This window comes from Mytilus galloprovincialis, chromosome 12 (genome assembly GCF_965363235.1).
Source record: "Mytilus galloprovincialis chromosome 12, xbMytGall1.hap1.1, whole genome shotgun sequence".
NCBI classification, from domain to species: Eukaryota; Metazoa; Mollusca; class Bivalvia; order Mytilida; family Mytilidae; genus Mytilus; species Mytilus galloprovincialis.
In genome coordinates, this window is record NC_134849.1 from 11,083,335 (window position 1) to 11,106,370 (window position 23,036).

The following is a 23,036-nucleotide window of genomic DNA, read 5'->3' on the forward strand; positions in this document are numbered from 1 at the left end:
AAAATCAAAGGCTCAAACACATCAAACTTATGGCTAACAACTGTCATATTCCTGACTTGCAACATGTACTTTTTTTATATAAAACAAAGGTGGATCGAACCTAGTTTTATAGCTTGCTAAACCTATAACTTGTATGACAGTCGCATCAAATTCCATTATATTGACAACGACATATAAACAAAACAGAGATAATAGGTAAAAATGTCAAAAATAGGAATATAACAGTCAACGTTGTGTTATAATGTTAATCACTATAAAACATAAGCAAAGTTATATCAAAGACGCACAAATAGACAAAAAGACTAAACACATAAGCAAAAATGGAAGACAAGAATATTAAACCTTATCATAGCACAATACTTGTAACACAATAACGGGGTGTGTGAGTACAGGACCACATCATACAGTATGTTATGTAACCATATGGAACGCCAACACTGTCTTATTATGCCAATTTTTCATTATATGTTGTGCATTTACCTTTAATATGCTGTACATTTACCTTTAATATGTTGTGCATTTACCTTTATTTGATGTGCATTTACCTTTATATGATGTGCACTTGTCATCATATGATGTGCAAACACCTTTATATGATGTGCAAATATCCTTATATGATGTCACACATCATTATATGATGTGCAAACATCATTATATGATGTGCAAACATCATTATATGATGTGCAAACATACTTATGTGATGTGCAAATATACTTATATGATGTGCAAATGTTCTTATATGATGTGCAAACATTCTTATATGATGTGAAAATATACTTATATTATTTTGAAAGATCCTTATATGATGTGCAAATATACTTATATGCTGTGCAAATATACTTATATGATGTGTACATATCATTATATGGTGTGCAGTTTCCTTTATATTATCTGCAAACATCTTTATATGATGTGTTTGTGTCATTATATCATGTGTTTGTAATCTTATATTATGTGGTTTTATTTACTTCATTATATGATGTCGAAACGTCATTATATTATGTTCTTTCATCGTCGTTATGGTCAATGAACATGATTACGATTAGAATGATAACATCTACGTCATAACTGATTCCGATCTGCTTCCGTGGAATAACCGTTACTACTACTAGTAATTAAGATCAAATCTGTAGCTACCGTTTGGAAAATGGTTGAGACTTGAGATAAACCTTGGCATGTTAGTACCTCGTTTTAAGATGCAAAAAATAACATCTGATTTTGTTGGAAAATTGTAAAAATATATATGAATTGCAAAGTTTTGTTTAAATCGATGGGTCTTTAATAATAAACATACGATGTCTACAATACGGTTTAGGTTATTAAATTTAATAAATAATACTTTTATGTCATGCTCTATGATCGTTTTAACGAGGGAAGGCACTATATTTGTCAATTTCGGTATACCTAACGTTAGCATTTTTTCTACGAAGTTAAGTATTGTCATTTATGTAAACATTGCCTTTCTGGTCATTTTAGCTGTTCTTGTTTCTCTTTATATATTCTCAAGATAGACACAAACAATTGGGAAAAAATCCGACTCTGATAGAGTAATGGCTCATATAAGGAACCGGTCATTTGTAACCCCCCCAAAAAAGAGATGGATAGGAAGAAATAAAGGGGGCCTTTCATTTTATCATTTTTGGAATGGAAAAGTGGCATTCAATTTTATATAGTTATAAATTTGCCGCGGTATAATGTTATGGCGAATTTTTCGTCAACCGTAGGCATCAATTTTTACGCCTCGTTTCGCTCATCTGAATTGTTTTAACCTGAAAAATTAGTTTCAATAATTTCTTCTAGCAGAGAATTTTTCATCTGATGATATTTTTGAATGAAGGTGTGGTAATTATTAATGAAACCACAAACGGCAAATCCAAACTAAGTTCCCTGAAGTCGCAAACAGCTTTCATACTTCAGTATTTTGATTATAAATGTTCTTGTCTATACCTTGCAAGAAAAGGTTTCTCTATTATTAGTTATCAAGATAAAAGCAAATAAAACAACACATATCAGAAAAGCCAAACGCGCCCAAAAAGAACCTTTACTAAAGAGTATTATTCAGACATATTGCACTTTTTTTTTTTTAATCTATTATGTTTCCAGGATTAACGCAAAATATTAAAGGCCGCTGCCGTAAATCTTCATTTTGAAAAATTCAAAACATCACTCTCTATCTGTTAGAGAACAACAGGTCTCAGTAAAAAATAAATAAATGCAGTGTTTTAAGTTCATCTATATAGCTAGACACCAGATTAAAAACGCTCAATTCTCTGCTTTTGTTGGATTGATACACACCTTCAAAAATTTGAAGGCTGAAATTTCATTGGCTGATATAATATACACAAAGAAGGAAAATAAAATGACGTGTTGTAAGAACCTTGTATCAAAAGCTTAAACAGATGATCTGTACATTATATATTAATAAATAAATGTGTTAGACACCGACTCTAGTTTGAGGAAAGGAGCACGTGTATTTTCTTGTTCGAAATTAATAATAATAAAAAAAAAAAAAAATGATTTTTTTTAAATTTCATCATTGTTTTATTTTTTCCTCATTTTAAATGGAAACAAACTATTTCGCTTCCCTTTTGAAAAACATAAAATCTCTTTCAAGAAATTTAGATTCAAATATTTACAAAACAACTTGCCCCAACCCCCATTCCCATGATAAAAATATCAATGGTCGTACCATGTTAAATTGAGTCTAGAGGTGTATACTAGTATATGAGCGTCTTCCCACGAAACATTTTATATTGCGGGTTACTGCATGTCTAGTAGTGGTACTGTCGTCGTAGCATGTTCGCCTTGAGTAATGGAGGTCGGGTCAAAACCAAAGACTTTAAAATTCATATTTACATGCTGCTTCCCGGCTAATTATATAAGCACGCGGGATTAAGGATTAAGAGCAAAAGCTGGTCGGCTCGGGTTCAGAAAAATGTGTCTGAGTAAAGTGATGTAAATGTCTTCCTTCGGAATGCTACCGTTTCAACTAGCATGTTAAAAAATCCGGCTCAGGGTGTCGGTCTAGTACAAAACAGTGTTAATATTCATATCATGTTCTTGTACGAATATGCATATATCAATTTGCCGCTGGATGTCAAGAATCCATTCATAATCATCTATAGTTGAAACTATGAAATATATGCACAAAACCATGACAAAAAGCTGCACGTAAATATAATGAACTGAGTTCAGGTTCATTCCATATCTCCTTTAATCCATTTCGGGTGAAAGTGATGGGCGCTAGGTGGTCGAGTGGTTACATTGTCATTTCGGGGCCTTTTATTGCTGAATATGTGGTATGGGCTTTGGTCATTGTTGAAGGCCGTACGGTGACCTATAATTGTCAATTTCTGTGTCATTTTGACCTCTTGTGGAGAGTTGTCTCTTTAGCAGTCATACCACATCTTCTTTTTATAAGTAGTCGAACTGCTGTATCAATAGCATGTACACACTTAGGTGTGCGATTTCGAATCCCGCACGTGGCAGGTAAGCTCGATTCCAATCTTAATTGACCAGAATTGACGAAGGTCAGGGGGTCTCTCCGGGCACTTCTGCTTTCTCAACTAATATAAACTCACCGCCACGAAATAGCACGAAAGTGTTGAAAGTGGCGCTAAATAGCAGTCAATCAATCATCCATACCGGTATACTTATGACCTCTAAATCTATATATTTAGTCTCACAAAGTCAATGTATGACATCAGTATACAGAGATAAAAGTGATAACTATTTACAGTATACACAAAACAAGAGAGAGAGGTTTCAAAATTACTAAGCCAGCTTGAGGACAAACGCACGTGACTATATTTTTTTTATATAAACGAACAAGCTGAAGTTGACATTTTACAGATATTTTTGGGATTAAATTTGGGATTACATTTGGGATTAAACATTTTTGGGATTAAACAGAAAAAAACATCCTTCCTGTTTTCAAGTTTTCGTACATGGCTTAAAGCCTTATCGGATAAATGTTTCTTGTCATATTAAAATTTCCCGTTTTAGTAACAACAATTTCCAAATAGTTATATTGTTTTATCATCTCAATGTTAGTATCATTGTAAGAAAATTGGAGATTTTTTGGCTTCCGTCAATAAATAAAACCCCACTAAGACTTTAATTTTGTCAACTTTCCTTTCAACTTCCAAGCCTTACAATAATCATGGAAAGCATTGAGGTGAGTCTGCAGGTCATGTGCTGTTCCATCCAGCAACACCGTGTCATCTGCAAACAATATAACAAAACACTTAAGATATATTTCTAATACTCTTATAAGATCTTCTGGTATAGTTCTGTTAAGTCCTGTAATATTTCTAGTCACAAAGAAATTATTTTTGTCAATTAAAGTAAATAAAACAGGAAAGGTGATAAGTTTTCTCCTTGTCGAACACCATTGTCACAAGCAAGCAAAGTATTCCGAATTATATTTACTACCGTGTATCATCGGTACAGCGGATATAGCTTTACAGGTACTTCGAAGCGTGAAAAACTATATACCGTACATTCATTTAACTATGCACCGTACAGAAGGATTCATGTGGTCAGCTATACACAACGCTTCTTGTCGAAATAAAATATCGAAAAATAACATATGTACAAAATATTTCAATGCCAATTTTTTAAACAGCTATACTTATTAAACACAAACAGTGTCCTTCTATCAGAAAAAGAGTTTCAATGAATATAGAATCATATCGGATGAGACGAACGCCAACTTCTTTGACAAGTATTTGCACATGTTTTTAGTAAGGGTTCTTGTTTTGGGCAAATAGTGAGACTTCTCTAATCACCAACCCACAACCAAATCATTTCTTAAAACAAGACATATGTTTAGATTGAAGTAAACATTGATATAATGTAAACAAAACAAAGATTTTCGTACCGTGTCAGAAGAAAAATCGATCACGACCCCTAGGTTACTACCTATATCCGCTATACCGATGATTCACGGAGATGCCAACGAATGGACAAGAGTTGAAACAAAGAGTGATGACATAGTATTGACAACGTTAAAGCTTTTTATTCTATTTTTTAAAGAGACGAAAAAGAGGAACAAATTGCAAAAGACGGGCGTCACCCCATTCATCTCGGTTGGAAAATAAAAATATTAAATACCCTGAATTGGAAAAAGTGTTGCAAAGTGTGATTTCAGTGGTTCTTTTCCCCCATTTCACTGAAGAACTGTAACGTCTACGTAAATTCCGATGCCATTACCGAAAAGGATCAAAATAAGTTCCACAAAGGGAAAATCCGATCTAATCGGACGAAAAATTAAATCTGAAACACTTCATCAGGATCGCTCACGCTACTCCAAATCTGTTGACATACTAGAACTCATGTTTCAGAATTTTATTAGCAATTATAAAAATCTCCATAAAAATAAGTTGAAAATAAACAATCTGTATATGTCAATATGTGCTCATTGTTGAAGACCGTATGGTGACCTATAGGTATTAATTTCTGTGTCATTTGGTCTGTTGTGGAGAGTTGTCTCATAAGATACCACTTTTTCTTTTTCTATAATTACCCACATAGCCATTTCATATTTCGCGGGCACTACGTCGACTAAGCTTGCAGTCTTCGAAATTGGGTACTTTCTCACATAATTGCCGTTTTCTGTGGAAAAAAGATTCGTTCGAAGACAAATTAAAAGTAAAAAAACTACATGTAAACGTCATATCACAAATAGTCCGATTTGGTATGGTTTTAGAGGAGTTGCGGCTCAATGAAATCGGTCTCTCCCTTTAGTAGCATAGATTATATATGATATACTAGATTTAATATCATTGTACATATTCAATACTTCATTATACATCTTACCATTTACAGATTAATTTTATTCAATAACATTTTATAAAACAAATCATCTCGCCATATTATGCATCAGTAGATAATTTCATAGCTATTGTTATGAAATATTTTTGAAACAGACTGGGATTTCAATGGTGTCTTTTGCAATGAATAGAAATAAGCAGATGTGGTATGACAGCCACTGAGAAAACTCTCCATCCAAGTCATAATTTGTAAGAGGAAACAATTAAAGGTCATTGTACGACCTTCAACACGGAGCCTATGCTTAAACCGAAAGACAAGCTTTAAAAGGCTCTTAAATTTGTTATAATATTCCATACCTGTCAACCTGTGACGATGAAAATGCAGGTCATGACCTGCATTGAAGAATCAAATCTCAGGTCATAACGCGTACGAACTTTTTTGAGCTGAATTTCATGGTACATTTTCTTATAATGTATATCAAAGATACCAAAACATCAACAGTGGCGGATCCAGAACTTTTCCTAAGGGGGGGGGGGGGGGGGGGGGCTCTGACTGACCTAAGAGGGGGCCCTCTCCAGGAATGCTTCAATGATTCCCTGTATAATCAACCAAATTTTTTCACACAAAAGGGGCACCCAGCCCCCCCCCCCTGGATCCGTCTATGATCAAGGCATGTTCACTTGGTTCAGTCATTTTAAATCCTATTAATTATTATTTCATTGCACTTTTAAGGATTTTTATAAATTTGTGTAACACTGTCTTATGTTCGTTACTTTTTGTTCATATTCAAGAATTTAATTTTGAAATGTAATTTTAATTATTTACATTTTGTCAATACAAGTGTTAGAGATACTGGCTATGTAGCCTTTAATCATGTCTTTTTACAAATCTATAGGAAATTAGAGTGTGATAAAATATAGTTATACAGTTAAAGGAAGTATAAATGTGAAAAATAATTTTCAATTTAAAAAAAAATTGTATTAAGGTATTAAAATAATGAAAAGTTATTTTTCAATATGTATTTGAATTTTATATTTATATGATTTAACCTTTTTCACCCATAAAACGTAAATATAAGGAATAATTTTGAATGGTGACAAATAAGGGGAAGTTACTGTCTAGTTGAAATATGTGTGTAAACGAATACTGAATAGTGCAATTTATTTACGACCTAAAGCTATGGTAATTGGTGTTAATTAACAGTGTGTTTGACACCAAAGCTGTTGAGTGAAGCCATGCACTTAATGGGTCACTTAATTTGGCAGTTTAAATAGCTAGATGATCTTCCTGTTCATGGAAGAATTACGAATTTGCCGGTATTTCAAAGAAATATTACTTATGAAATCAATCTCAAGGCAAAGAAATAAGGGTGAAATCGGGTCATTTTCGGAATTCCCGGGTTATTTCAATGACCCGGCGAGTGTCCCGGGCGATTCCTCAGAATTGTCAAAAGCTCGGGTGACACCCGCAGAATACGGGTCAGTTGACAGGCCGGGAATTTCTTTAATTAGCTCCTACACTGTCAACATATAAACTGATCTTAATCTTCAACCGAAATTGTTGACACGTTGATTTTGTTAAATTGCTTTGTCTCATTTTCCCTATAAATTGCACTTTCGCTAGCGATAGACACATATTTAAGCCGGGTTAATAGTTTACAGAAGCAGATCGGAATCAGTTATGACGTAGACAGTAATCATTCTAATCGTAATCATGTTCATTGACCATAACGACGATGAAAGCACATCATATAATGACGTTTCGACATCATTTAATGAAGTAAACCTAACCACATAATATAATGACACAACCACATCATATAAAGATGTTTGCACGTAATATAAGGACATGTACACACCATATAAGTATATTTGCACAGCAAATAAGTATATGTGCACAGCATATAAGGATCTTTCAACATAATATAAGTACATTTGCACATCATATAAGAATGTTTGCACATCATACATGTATAAGTATACTTGCACATCATATAAGTATATTTGCATATCATATAAGTATATATGCACATCATATAAGTATGTTTGAACATAATATAATGATGTTTGCACATCATATAAGGATATTTGCACATCATATAAGGATATTTGCACATCATATAAGGATATTTGCACATCATATACAGATGCCTGCACATCATATAATGACAAGTGCACATCATATGAAGATAAAAGCACAGGATATAAAGGTTAATGCACATCATATAAAGGTAAATGCACATCATATAATGAAAATGGTCATAACAAGACAGTGTTGGCGTTCCATATCACCACCTGAATATGAGTTCAACATGTGATATCCGTTGAACTATAAAAAAGGTTTACTTCCATTATGATTCAAATCCAGCCATTAAATGGATGCTCTAATTAGTCTACAATTATGAATAGAAATATGTATCACATTAACGATAGCTATCATGGTTATAGTCGCTTGAAACAATTGAAATATAAAAAATATAAAATAAATTCTTCTTAATCGGTAAAATAAATGAATCGTGTTAATCTTATTTTTACATCAAATATTTGACCAACGACGTATTATGATACATTTTTCCTTAAATGTATTGAAGGAACCTTCAGAGAGAGAAAAACGACAGAAAATTTTTAAAAAGAATCTAAGAAAAGTTCTGAACAACCAGGAAAAGAAGGGACACTTGAGAAACATTTATTTCATTTCTAATACTGAGGATACTGATATTGTGTTTGAGAAGATTAGAAAAGACATTTCACGTCAAGCTATGGAAATGGAAGATTGGGGCAAAGACTGTCCATTAAAATGGATGTTATTTCAACAAGTCTTATTGAAGTTAAAAGACAACAATGTACCAATTTCTTCAACAAAAGCATTGCTGAAAATTGCAAAACATAAAGATATTGACATCCGCGAAGATAATGAAATCAAACAATGCTTGCAATACTTTCATGACATGGGAACAGTTGTTTTCTTTGACGAAGAAAACTTAGCAAATCATGTTATTTTGGACCCTAAATGGTTAATAAATGCCTTAAGATGTCTTGTTAGTGATAAAATTGATAATGTAATCGAAGTTTCAGATGACTGGGAAACATTGACAGACACTGGTCAATTAACAGAATCACTCATATCTCTCCTGTTCAAGAAAGAACCAGAATTGAAATTTGAAGAGAACAAAGCACATTTAATTGAAGTTATGAAACGGTTTGACATTATCGTGAACTTAAAAAAAACAACTGCACTATACATGCCATGCATGATAAAGTCTTGCTCGTTCACTGAAGTTCAAAAGCAATTTGGTGAAGAAAATCAACCATTTTACAAAACTAGCTGGTTATGTTTAGAATTCCAGTTTCTTCCTCCAGCTTTCTTCAACCATGTGATTGCATGGTACATAAAGCAGTACAATGTTAGTGTTATAATCGATAAACAAATTCGACGCAGAAGAATTGCGTTATATCGCCAGGTTGGTGTATTTGATTTGGATTCGTCTGGCTGTGAACAGCTTGTGGTTTGTAAAGGCCCTAATACCATAGCCCTTCAGGTATGGGATTCACGTATGTCAAATAAAACTTACGGAAAATTGAGATCAGAGTTACATCGATTCGTAGAAACACTGCGAAAGCGCTATGGTCTGCATATACCATATTCAAATACATTTACATGTAAAGATGGGAATTTTGCAATCAATCGAAAAAAAATTGAAGATTTACTCACTAAGGATTACCGGTGCTTAGAGCATAATACAATCCACTTATCAGACGATTTAGTAAAGCCGTGGGGTTTAGGTGAAGAGTAAGTACAACATTAACTTTCTTGTATATTTTTTTTGCAACATACTTGACAACATATGACAGTGCATAAATAAAGTATTATTCTTATTATCTTATAACTGGCCGTTAAAATATTTTGCTTTATGTCCTGATTATAACAACATCACTAATGTTTCTAAAACCAATGGCGAAAAAGAAAGTCTCTTGTTTAATAAACTTACAATAAAATACTAAGGTGGACATTTGAGACATTTATTAGGTACATTTGTTGATGCCAAATGTGCTTTCTTATGTCCAATACTATGTCTTGCATGGTATTCTCCATGAACACATATGTTTGATGTGGAGGAAACAAAGTATAACTAAAATTCCAAACACTAAGGCAATTTCAAAAGATGAAGTTCCCCACAAATCTAACAATTTAATCAAGTTTTTAAAATCTATATAGTTCTCAGGTCAATTACCATTTTATACCCCAGAAAAAAGCTCATCAGAGATACCAGTCTTTAGAAATGTATATTAATTCGAGAGTTTCATCTTCGAACACTTATATAAAAAAGGTGTCAACTCAACAGTCCCAAGCTCGTGCGTCCACGTCAAACATTTCGAAAACTAAGACTCTAAAATACTGGTTTACTCAGTCGAGGATTAGCCTACTAACGATCTAAACGATCGAAAGTAAAAAAAACATCTAGAGAAATATGGTGATACATACAGGCATGTAGGTACTTTTCCAAATCTGAAAATATAAATTCACAGCACTATCATAACGCTTTGATTGCTAAAATTGCAATATCTACTGACTCTAGGCAGTTGTTAGACTTTTTTTCATATATATTCCAATTAAATTGTTTAAGTCGTATATGCATGTATTTTATATAAAATGTTATAAGCTGCTATCCGTTTAATTGTAGCATTAATCTTATAAAGATGCTTATTAGATACAATCGGGGAAAAACAAGGCCCTATAACGAATAGTACTTACTTACAAAAATGTACAAAGTAATTATGATAATTGAAAGCAATATTGGTGTACAGTTATTGATATTCCTCATGCTGATGGTCGGCTTACTTGTGTTTCTTTTTCTGCACCAATTTACAGCGCAAGCTTGTGCTTTTATAATTATTTGACTACATCTACCAAAACTGGCAATAATTACACTTCATTATATAAATTTAAATATCCACACAACAAACCAGTCAGCTATTTGATATTTTATCGTGTGGTTTTCCATGTTGTGATGTTATGCTATTGTTTCAGAAAAAGGGAGAAGGTTTGGATCCATTAGAACGTTTAATCCCGCTGCAAATGTATGCACCTGTCCTAAGTCAGGAATCTAATGTACAGTAGTTGTCGTTTGTTTATGTTATTTATACGTGTTTCTCGTTTCCCGTTTTTTATATAGATTAGACCGTTGGATTTCCCGTCTGAATGGTTTTACACTTGACTAGTAATTGTGGGGCCCTTTATGTCTTGTTGTTTGGTGTGAGCCAAGGCTCCGTGTTGAAGGTCGTACATTGACCTATAATGGTTTACTTTTTTAAATTGATTATTTGTCTCTTTGACACTCACATCACATCTTCATATATCTATATCCAGTCATGTTTATGTCATAAAGGCTTGTATAATACGAATAAAAGCAATCATCATAATTTTGTCACACAATAACTACAAAAATTTTGTTTGCAACATGTTAGACGCCAGTTTGCCTCTTTTAGTCAAAATATTCACTTTTATAAAAATAAAAACCCGATAGTTTTGATATCTGAGGCTAGACATGCTAGAGTGAGAACAAAATTGGCTGACCGCATCAATAAACATTCACCATATTTACTTCAACATGTTAATTTATAAAGCTGCCTATAATTAAGCAGAAATATTTGTATGTCAAGATAGATTGTTTAATACAATTCACACAATAAAGGGACATAATGACTACAACATTTTGTCCTCGACAATTTAAATTGCCAGCATGTCCTTGTATTTAAAACAAGTGACTGAAAACACAGTTCAAGTAGTTTTGATACCTTATATATAAACAAAAGTATTTAACTGCATCAACAAAATCTCATAATATTTGCACTTTATTATGCAAATCTATAAAACTGCATCAGTGCATAGTTAATCAGTATGTTATTATATTAGGATTGCATGTTGTTACAAAATAAAGCAATATTGAAACATATTGACTTCAAAAATGTTGTCCGCATCAAACCATAGGGCCAGCATTTCTTCATTTTATACAACACGTTAAAAATAGCGGCTAATCACAAACAAGAAGTAGTTTTCATATTTCGACTGGCCTGTATAACAGAATCAATTGCCCGCATCAACCAAAAACTTATCATATTTGCACTTAATTATGTAAATATATATTAGCAGATGTGTTATTTGCGCAGTCAAGTTGCATTGACCGTATACTCATTTGTGAAATACAGGGGTTGACCGTATATCTCCTCATTTACGGTGTTGTGAAGGCATTTCCGTAGAGTTTTATTTTTGACGTCATTAACAGTAAAGGGTACCGTTTAACAAAGCCATCGTAAATCTATGTGTCATTGCACGTCCATCGAAAATAAATTGTTGGTTTTATAACCGTTTAACATGGCCTCGTAAGTCAAGATGATCGTAAATAATATGAAAATCCTGACGTAAATTACTACAGCTATACCCAGTCATATTTCGATCTTATTTTTTCGACAAATATCAAGGTGGCCATCTTACATGGCTGCAGCGTTCCTCCCGTTTGATCAAGATGAGTACATGCTGGAAGACAAAGAATTATCTTCAATGATTTACATTTACAACCTCAGTTTCTTCATACGATCAGTTTTAAAATAAAATTAATATTATATTCAGATACTAACTGGATAGACACAGTATCAATGCAATATTATTGGCAATAGAAACAGGTATAAAACATGATTCAAATAAGTCCCATGCACTTACTCCTACAACGTAAGTTTAATTAGCGTTTCGCTACTCACTACGGGAGTAGAGGGACTATTTCTATCAGAACTGGCCGAATTGCATGACGTTCGTATTACAAGTACTAGTAGATGCATTATATCCTTAAGCACTTCCACACGCCTGGTAAACCATCTCATCTCAACCAAATGGTTGAGACGGAAAAGTTTTCTGGCACTTCCTGTTGAGTTTTTGGTTCAAATTATCCAAATTAAACACTGGGTAGGTAAACTTTTTGTCAATTTACTGAAAATTAAGATTAAACTAGGAGAATGTCATGCAATACATGTAGTTATTTTTCAGACTGAAAACATCTTCTTAAAAGGCCTCAGAATGCAGGATTTTGCATCTTAATTTCAAAACATTTCTGGGGGTCAGTATTCCAACATCGCTCAATTTGACATCTCAATAGCTAGCTTTTCGAACTATATATAGCATGTATAGCTATAAATATACTTTACATTTGTAGAGCTGTTGATCAGCTCTACGCTTTATCTACATAACTGGGTTGAAAAATCGTTAGCACGGCACAATTTGCATCCCCTGCGCTATATTTACATAATCAGTGCTTAATTTTGAGTCTTCAACGGTAAACCTTTATTCTGATAGGTTCATAGCGTGGAAGGAAGTTCCTTCTATATCAAGAATACATAGACGTGCCGCAGGAATTATGTATAAACGGGTAGCAATTTTACAAAAGTAAATGTCAGTGGGTCACTTATGTTTCTATTACGTTTTTTCTTTGTTTATAATTAACACGAACAGGAGTAAAACTGCACAGATTTTAGTATTGCTGTTTGAATGAGTCTTTAATGCCCATTGTCTAACCAAATGCATATTCAAGACGAGTGCATGCAAATGTTGCATGCGTATAAACCCTACTTTGTATTAGATTGACATGCCGTGTGAGCTTTTGAAATAAATTGATACGTCTACTTATATTTTTGTTCTTCTGATGAGTTAAGCCTTTTTTTAACTGCTTTTGTATTTCGTTCTTAAGCTGTACTGTTTTTCAACTGTCCCAGGCATGGGGAGGGAAGGGATCCTGCTAACATGTTAAACCCCGCCACATTTTGTATGTATATGTCTCTGTATATGTTTATGTGTTACATATTTGGTTTTCGTTCTTTTTTTTTAATATAAATAGTTTTCTCGTTACAGTTGTTTAGCATTGTCATTTCGTAATCTTTTATAGCTGACTATGCAGTATGAGCTTTGCTCATTGTTGAAGGCCGTACGGTGATATGAAGTTGTTAATTTCTGTGTCATTTTTGTCTCTCGTGGAGAATTGTTTCATTGGCACTCATATCACATCTTCTTTAATTTTATATATAGATATTTATAGTATACACAAGGTATTATCCCGCACTTAAGATAAGACGTGGCACGGTACTTGTCTATCCCAAATTCATGTATTTGGTTTTCATGTTATATTTGTTATTCTCGTGGTGTTTTGTCTGATGCTTGGTCCGTTTCTGTGTGTGTTACGTTTCGGTGTTATGTCGTTGTTCTTCTCTTATATTTAATGCGTTTCCCTCGGTTTTAGTTTGTTAACCCGATTTTGTTTTTTGTCCATTGATTTTTGAGTTTTGAACAGCGGTATACTACTGTTGCCTTTATTTAAGATTTGTCACTTTTTTAGAACACATTATTCTAAATCTTAGCCTAGAAGTGTTTACTCCTCACTTAAGCTGTGACCACACCTTTCCGGATAAAAGAAAAAGGTTTTCTCTGACAAAGTATTTATCCGTTGGGAGTCCGTTGATGTACTGACCAAATAAAACGGACCTCTAACGGATGAATAACGGACAAAATACGGACTAAAACGGAAACGGAACGAACAAGTACCGTAAAAAAAGGACACCTACCTGATTTACAACGGACACTTCATCCGTTGAAACGGTCCGATAATTGAAAGTTTTGAACATGCTCAAGTTTTTCCACGGGACATTAGGGAGATTGCTGTATAAAACAGATGCTGAACGGACATGAAACGAAAATTAAGGGACTTCTAACGGAAATGAACGTATTTAAAAAAAGTTATCCGTTCGAACTCCGTTTGCGCTATCCAATAAGGTGTGACCGGGAGTAAAAACTCCAGTCACACCTTACAGGATAGCTCGAATGGACGCTTAAGCAATTACTTTTTTTTTCCAATTCATTCGTGTCCGTTAAACGCGTTTCGTTATATCAATTAGACGTCCGTCAATATCTGTTTCATTTCCTTCAGTGTCCGCTTTATCAGTCCAAGTTCGTTTGGTCCGATGAATTCTTTCTTTAGCATGTTCAAAACTTTAAACGGATGAAGTGTCCAGTAGACGTCCGTTTTTTACAATACTCGTCCGTTCTGTGTCCGGTAGACATGTCACTAACGGACTTTATCGGACGTAAAACGAATAAAACTGATAAGAAACAGACATGAACGGAAGGATACCAGAGAGATAATTGATAATAAAAAGATAAATATACCAATTGAAAAAAATCGCGTCAGAAAAACAATTAGTGGTACGTCGTTTTTTTTTAGTATCATAAAATTGAGAATGGAAATGGGGAATGTGTCAAAGAGACAACAACCCGACCAAATCAAAAAACAACAGCAGAAGGTCACCAACAGGTCTTCAATGTAGCGAGAAACTTCCGCACCCGGAGCGCCCCCCCCCCCCCCAGCTGGCCCCTAAACAAATACATACTAGTTCAGTGACAATGAACGCCATACTAATTTCCAAATTGTACACAAGAAACGAAAATTAAAATAATACAAGACTAACAAAGGCCAGAGGCTCCTGAGTTGGGACAGGCGCAAAACTGCAGCGGGGTTAAACATGTTAAACAATAAATATGAGATATATACATGAATATTTTTGGCTCAACTTCTAAATCATGATCAGGCATAGTTATTGGCTTTTTTTCTGACATTTGTTTTCTTATTCCATTTTCACCCCTACCGTGTCTCTGCATATTACATGTCTGTTTTACTTTAGTAATAACATCGCGGATTCCTAACGGATGAAAATTTTGTAAATGGAATATTTGTTTTTATCCTTTCGGCATCCGTTCGAACTAATTGGTAAGGTGTGACCGCAGTTTTAAGCAGATATCGCATGCTTAGCATATATATAGACACACACAGAAATATTTTTTTAGAATAATGGTTTCCATGCCCAGTGTTTAAACTAACCATCTCCCGCACTTTAGCTACGTCGATATATTTAAAAAGAAAACTGAATGAATATTCAAGAAAGGATAATCTAAAAAAAATCATACCATTTCATCAAAAATTATCCTCATTTAAAAAAAGATATGTGTAAAGGAGATCTACTTAGAGGAAAATCCAATCGGAAAGTCTATATTAACATGGCAAAATCAACTTTGAAGAAAATCCAATCGGAAAGTCCATATTCACATGGCAAAATCAAAAAACAAAACACATCGAAAACGAATGGACACGAACTGTCATATTCCTGACTTGGTACAAGCATTTTTAAATGTGGATTAATTTTAAAGTGAACAATTCAACAGAACACAAAAGGATATCTGCAAACGCATTCATTTATTCGCGTGTCTGCCGTCAGAAAATGTTATACGTCTCATATATTTGTCGTTCAATGGATATAGAAACAATTTGAAAAAACTGACATAGACAATGTCTAAATTGAGAATGGAAATGGGAAATGTGTCAAAGAGACAACAATCCGACCATAGAAAAAACAACAGCAGGAGGTCAGCAAAAGGTCTTCAATGAAACGAGACATTCCTGCACCGGGAGGCGTCCTTCAGCTGGCCCCTAAACAAATATATACAAGTTCAGTGATAATGAACGCCATACTCAACTCAAAATTGTACCAAAGAAACTAAAATTAACATAATACAAGACTAAGAAGGCCAGAGGCTCCTGACTTGGGACAGGCACCAAATGCGGCGCGGTTAAACGTGTTAATGAGATCTCAAACCTTCCCCTATTCATCTGGCCAATGTAAAAAGTAAATATGAATACATTGACAGAAGTTAATACAGGGTTAAAAAATCAAAAGTATGTACTAATTAATTTCCGAAATAGACCAATGATGATGTTACGATAGCGTTTCATCTTAGCGAATATTGTAAACAATAATTTGCTATAATAACATGAATAATGTGTATTTAAAAATATTTCGTTTATCTTTGAACACTATTTATCGCTAATGCAATGAAATCAGCAGAATCGATAATATTTCTGTCAATATATTCATATTTATTTATTATGATATCAAATAACAAGTTCGGCTGTCCAGATCTTTCAAATTTACAGAACTTTAAATGTTTAAATAACAATCTCGATAATAAATGTTATTTCATTGAAAGCAGTAAGATTCACACTTGGCATTGGATTTGACATATTTGACGTTGATTTTTGAAAAATGAAAACGCACATCATTTGCATCTATTCGAACCAAGACTTGGAGTTTCTTATTTTTTAAGTATATATTATACTGCTCAACAAAATACTGGTGTTTTATTTCGCTTTTTTTCTAAATGCATGTTGTCAGATAACAATTTACAATCTGTAGTTTACTACCGACTAAACGGACACACGGAGTAATCGCGCGTTTACTTAAGTAGACATTTGATAATTTTTTTTTAGAAATTTCCATTTTGACCGCGTTAACACAATTGTAGTAAACGCGCGTTTACGGGTTTAAAATTCGTTCAGGTACGATTTTTGCACGCAAAACATATTTTTTATTATTTTAAATTTAATTTAAATACGATGTTATTTTTTTTATTCTACAAATCTCAAGTTGAAGAAAATCCATTGAATATTGAATAAGTTATAGAAGCTTGAATTAATCCGACCATAGATTTTCAGATCCGTTCATGTTCATCTCTCCATTTTGGTCCAGGTGTTGGCATCAACAATTTGTGTTTTTATTCAAAAAATGTTTTTTTTGATAAAATGTTAATCTTTACATTCAATAAAATTATAACTTAAATAAAATCAATTGAAGAATAAAGAAGTTATTGTAATTTGAATAATTTAAGTCGTATATCTTCATGTCTATTCAGGTCTTTTCAGGTCCACGTGAAGGTCTCTAGTGTTACTCCGCGTTTACTGAAAAAAAAACCGCTAAAATTAGAGTTGACAAATAAAATATGTGAACGTGGCGTTAATGTGCTAATTTTATGTTATGATTTTCTGCACCGAACTATAACTCAGTGATCATATGCACGTTTGAAATCATGTAATATCGACCAACGATTTAAATCTTAATATGGAAACCAAAATTTAGGACGGATGCAACGGGAATTTTTTCTAAAGATTTTCTGCAAGACCATACAGACTTATTTTAAAGAACTGTTGTATATATTCTTAAGTAATTATGTGAACAATTTGTGTGAAACTAGTTGGATTCATTCTTTCCATTTACTCATCTTAAGACATCAAAATTGATTCGTTGGGAAGATTAAATCGTTCACTTCGTGATGTGCGCTAACTTTGCCACAGCCCTAAATGACTTTTCCGTTTTGATACATTCTTCATTCAAAGTCAAGGCCCAAGAAGCAACAATGCACTTATAATTTATTTTGTTTATTCTATTTTTTTATTTATCCACCTTCAAACTCCAGTGATATACTGTAAACCAAATTATTTTTGTGGATACTTTATTCCGCGTTTTACCCATTTGAGTCCTCTTTGTGCCAATTTAATTTCGCAATTTTGTAACTTACCTGATGTAGTTCATTAATGAATGATCCAAGCTTTACAGATTCGCAACGATTTGTATTCGCATGATTTTTCCTCTTGCGAAAAATAAGTTGGTTTACATTATATTTCTTTCACATGTAAATTAATTGAAACTGTTTTGTCGATGTAGTTTGGACACTGAATTCTGGAGTCGGAAAAACTAGTTATCTGTGTTAGGTACATAATTGTATTTCTTGTTTTTTTCCCTCGTAATTGTTATGGAAATTAGACGATTTCTTGCTGCCTTTTGCTTTGGTTTACAAGCATGTACTTGTCATTGCTACCTTATAGCAATCAATCAACGGACACTTAGTAACTTTAATAAAAGTAGTCTTCTTCGTCTTATTGTCTCCATATAGCGTTTAAAAGAAGCTAAAAGTTTAAAATAAAACGTATGTGTTTCGGTCCTTTGCAGAACTCTCGCATGTTTTCTGGGAAGGGGACAGTTTTTTTGTTGTCCACCCCGCATAAATCCTTTTTTTTTTCTCTTGTCAAAATGTATCGTGATAATATGATTATTGTGTCTTTTTTTACGAGTACTTTGATCAGCAATAGTCGCCATACTGTGCTCAATATCTTGTATCTAGTTTGAGATGTGACTCGTATCAATACACAAACACAACAAGGTTTATATATATTCACTAAATAGCTACCGTTTCATTTCAGTGTTACCATGGTTGTTACAGGAGACAGTGGTGTGGGTAAAACATGTCTTCATATTTCCTACACAAACAACGATTTCCAAACTGAGTATAACCCTTCATTGTTTTATATCACTACTGCGAATGAACCGTTTGGTGGAATACTATATAATGTAACACTTGATGAAATCGGTTCACAGGTAATAATAATGTAGGCACAAACATATGTTTAATGTTCTAGTACTTATCGAGTTTTGATAGGTTCTAACCTCACTTAAAAGCTGTTAGGAACTGTCAGGAGAACTGTTCTGGAATTGTATTAAGAACAATTGTTCAGCTCACTTAATAACAACTTCTAACCGTTTATCTATTTATTTATTTATTTATTTATTTATCTATTACCGTATTACTTTTTTTTTTTTTTTTTTTTTTATCTATTTACTTATTTACTTATTTGTTTTATTTACTCATTTTTTTTTATTCTATGTATATATCTTTCTATGCATTTTTTATTTATCTATGTTAAAGTTTTTTGCCTGTTCAAACGTTTAAATCCGCTGCATTTGTTTGCACCTGTCTTTAGTCCAGAACCTATTGTTTAGTGGTTGTCGCTTGTTGGTGTGGTTCACAAGTATTTCTCGTTTCTCGTTTTATTATAGATTACACAGTTGGTTTCCGGTTTGAATAGTTTTACACTTGTCATGTTAGGGCCCTTTAGCTAGCTGTTCGGTGTGAGGCAAGGCTCCGTGTTGAAGGTCTTACTTTGACCTATATTAGGTCACTTATTACACATTGTTATTTGAATAGAGAGTTGTCTCATTTGCACTAAAATTTGTTAAATATAAGCACGAGCAAAAGTTCACATTTTAATACTGACTAAAGCGCGTAAGTTATATACGATTTTATAATTTCAGGTAAACTCGAAAACTAAATTATAACCAAGAAAACGATACAGTAAATGTGAAATTTCAGCCTTTTAATTTCTAAAAGTGTGAACCTTTATGACAAAACCAGATGATTCGGGAAGGGTAAAAAACTGTTTTCATCACTTAACGACCGTTATCCGGTATCTTTTGCTAATATAAATATAAACTTTAAAACAAGTGAAGATACTCTATGTTGTCAACACTGCTAAAACCATCCAAAAACTACTTATTATAGTTATTTCCATTTAATGACGTTCATTTTACAAATGTTTGGCGTTTATTTCACTAAATGACGGTTTTATAAATTATTTGCACTTTTCGCCCAAAATATTGTAGATAAAGTATTAACAGCAAAATGATAAGTAAAGCAAGATATGCACATATTTTCACAAAACTTGTCATTTGAATCCTAATAGAAGGTGCTGAGCATGCACTTTGAGAACGAGTTTTATTCTTCTTTTGCACATTATGCAATAACTATGCATACGAAGATAACTTGTAAATAGCAAAAAAAATTAACTATTAGACAAAATCTATAAATAGATCAGCATCAGGAGTAGGGTAATCGTTATTAGTGTAATCAATTAATTTTTGCAATATAATCACATTTGATCTGTTATCGTAAAATTTCTGATTACAAGAAAATGTAATGTAATCGATTACACTATAAAAACAGGTGTAGTCATGATCCCTTTTAGATTACTTTTATATTACATTCATATGACATTTTGTATGATTATTTGCTGATTACAAAATGGTTATATGAACAAAGTTTTAGATATGTTCAAGCATAAATGAAAAAAATTAATAAACAAGTATTTACAATGATTAATAATAGTGCAATGTGATTGAGCATATCTTCTATAAAAAAAAAATAGGTATGTAAGGCGAAATTTATTTTGTTGACAGTTATGTTCACAAAATGAATTTACCTTTAAGAATGTTTCAAGTCTGATATTAAGTCGATTGGATACAAGATCTGCAATGAAAACATTTTGTGTTCTTTGGTGGAACATTTCTGATTTTAAATGCAGTTTTGGTTTGACACGATATTTTTTATTACATACGAAAATCAAAAAGCATAGAAAATTAATTGGGGGGTGGATGTCCTATTTTTACTTTAATGATCAGCATAAATGAGCCGACGTTTATAATAATAATAATAGAATTTAACTTATTTTTACAATTCAATAATTTTGTTTTCCATAAATATTTCAAGCTGTGCTTTCTACCTTTATTAAGTATAAAGTGTTTAAGTATATTTTAAACAATTATATACACAATGAAAATAAACTATTTATAACTTCATTGATTTTGTAATTAATTTTTGATACCTAAGCTCACTGAATTTTTGTCCAAAAAATGCAGAAGTGATTAACACATGTAAAGACCTTTGTATGTGTCAATTATGTTCCCATAGACAATAAAACTAGTTCATAAATAAATTAATTAATACTTGTTCAATTTTTTTCTGTTTATTTGTAATTTGCACTGGCAAAACATTTAAAAAAGGACAATGTAAGGGTTATTTCTTTTTAGAGGAGGGACATTTTTGTATGCTATAAAAAAATGCACATATTACACCTGTCATAAAATTAACAAGATGTTGTAATAGTGCCGATGAGACAACTCTCCATCCAAGTCACAAGGTATGAAAAAATGGTCTAAATTCTAATAATATGTATATATCAAGAATTTGATAAACACAAATTTTCACAAAAAGCAGCTTTTTTATGAGGATGAACAGTTTATAAAAAACCTGTTATATTACAGTTTACAATGTTATCATAAGTAATCCAGTGTGATAATGATTACTTTAAAGAAAAGTAATATCATAATGAAATCGATTACATTTTAATTTATATATAATGGTAATGTAATTGATTACATTAAGTTTCCACAGTTACTTTAATTGAATCGGTTACATTTTAAAGTATTTGACCCTATTCCCGGTCAGCATATAAGAAATTGAAAGTCAACTCCCTACATTATTTTTTGTCCAAACTGATTATATGTAAACATGTGTACAAAACACAGGCAACTATTCGTTACAAAACTTGATTAAAAACTCACAAGATCGCCTTTATATGTTTTAAGAGAGTATTGCAACAATATAGCCTCCTATTATCTGTATGGTCAGAGGAAACGGAATACCATTACTTCCACACAATGACATGTTTAAAGCTAAACAATATACTAGATACTTCCTGTCAGTGTGGATCTGATTTTGAGGATGATAATCAGTTCTTATAGTTTAGCTCCAAATACACTTCATGTATCGTAAAAAGAAGACTTCATAAGTATGGTTCAATTGATTGTGTATCATTCGTTTGCTTAGATAGAGCAAATAAAATATTTTAAAACTAACTTTGTACCCATTTGTTTGTATTTTTGACGAAAGCTTATCAACTAGATACAAATATCTGTAAACCGCGCAAATGAAAAAAACCAATATGAGAATAAATAAATCATCAACATAAGCCGAAACTGACAATTGAAACAATAAACGAGTTATCACCGTTGTTTATGTGTTGGGCAAAATTTGAAGTAAATATAGAGAAACTCTAAACAGCAAAATTGATCACCAATACAAGTTTAAATTACATCTGACAGGTTTATTTACAATAACAACATAAACTATTGACACGCACAAAGTACCACTAACAGCATATGATTGGATCCTTAGCAAACTTGGGATAAAGACGTCGGGACTCACTTTTTTGGAATTTGTATTTTCAAAGCAAGTAAATAAGGATGATTCATCTCTATTTCAATGGATCCGCATAACTCCCTTTTATGCAAAAATACGGATCCTCGCCTGCAACAGTCAATGCAAAAGGGAATATATACGTTCTTATATTTTTGTTTAATATATTTCTTCTATAGTTAATGTTGTTATTGTATATAAACCTGTCAGGCGTAATTTAAACTAGAAAAAAAAATGAAAAATACACATTACCAAAAGTTGTCTTTTAAATTGAGTATGATAGATTATGACCTTTATCGATTTTGAATTACTAGAAAGTAAAATAACAACAATACGGAAATCCATGTAAAAATCAAAACGGAAGTCCACAACAAATGAAAAATAAAAAGCTCCAACAATGACATGTTCAAAGCTAAGAATATACTAGATCCGTCCTGAACTTTGAACCACACAATTGTCTTATTTAATGTTATTACTTTTACTGTTTAGTCTGATTTTTGTTATATCTATTTTATGTGACGCTGTATTTA

General features: G+C 32.6%; 1 protein-coding gene across 1 annotated transcript in view; it reads left to right on the forward strand.

Moving 5' to 3' along the window:
- LOC143055203 (uncharacterized) overlaps positions 1–23,036 on the forward strand; it is a 47,421-nt gene that overhangs the window by 4,749 nt on the left and 19,636 nt on the right. Inside the window, exons 5-6 of the mRNA XM_076228340.1 lie at positions 8,366–9,564; positions 18,899–19,073. Coding sequence (XP_076084455.1) covers positions 8,366–9,564; positions 18,899–19,073 — 1,374 coding nt within the window. The remainder of the gene's footprint in view (positions 1–8,365; positions 9,565–18,898; positions 19,074–23,036) is intronic.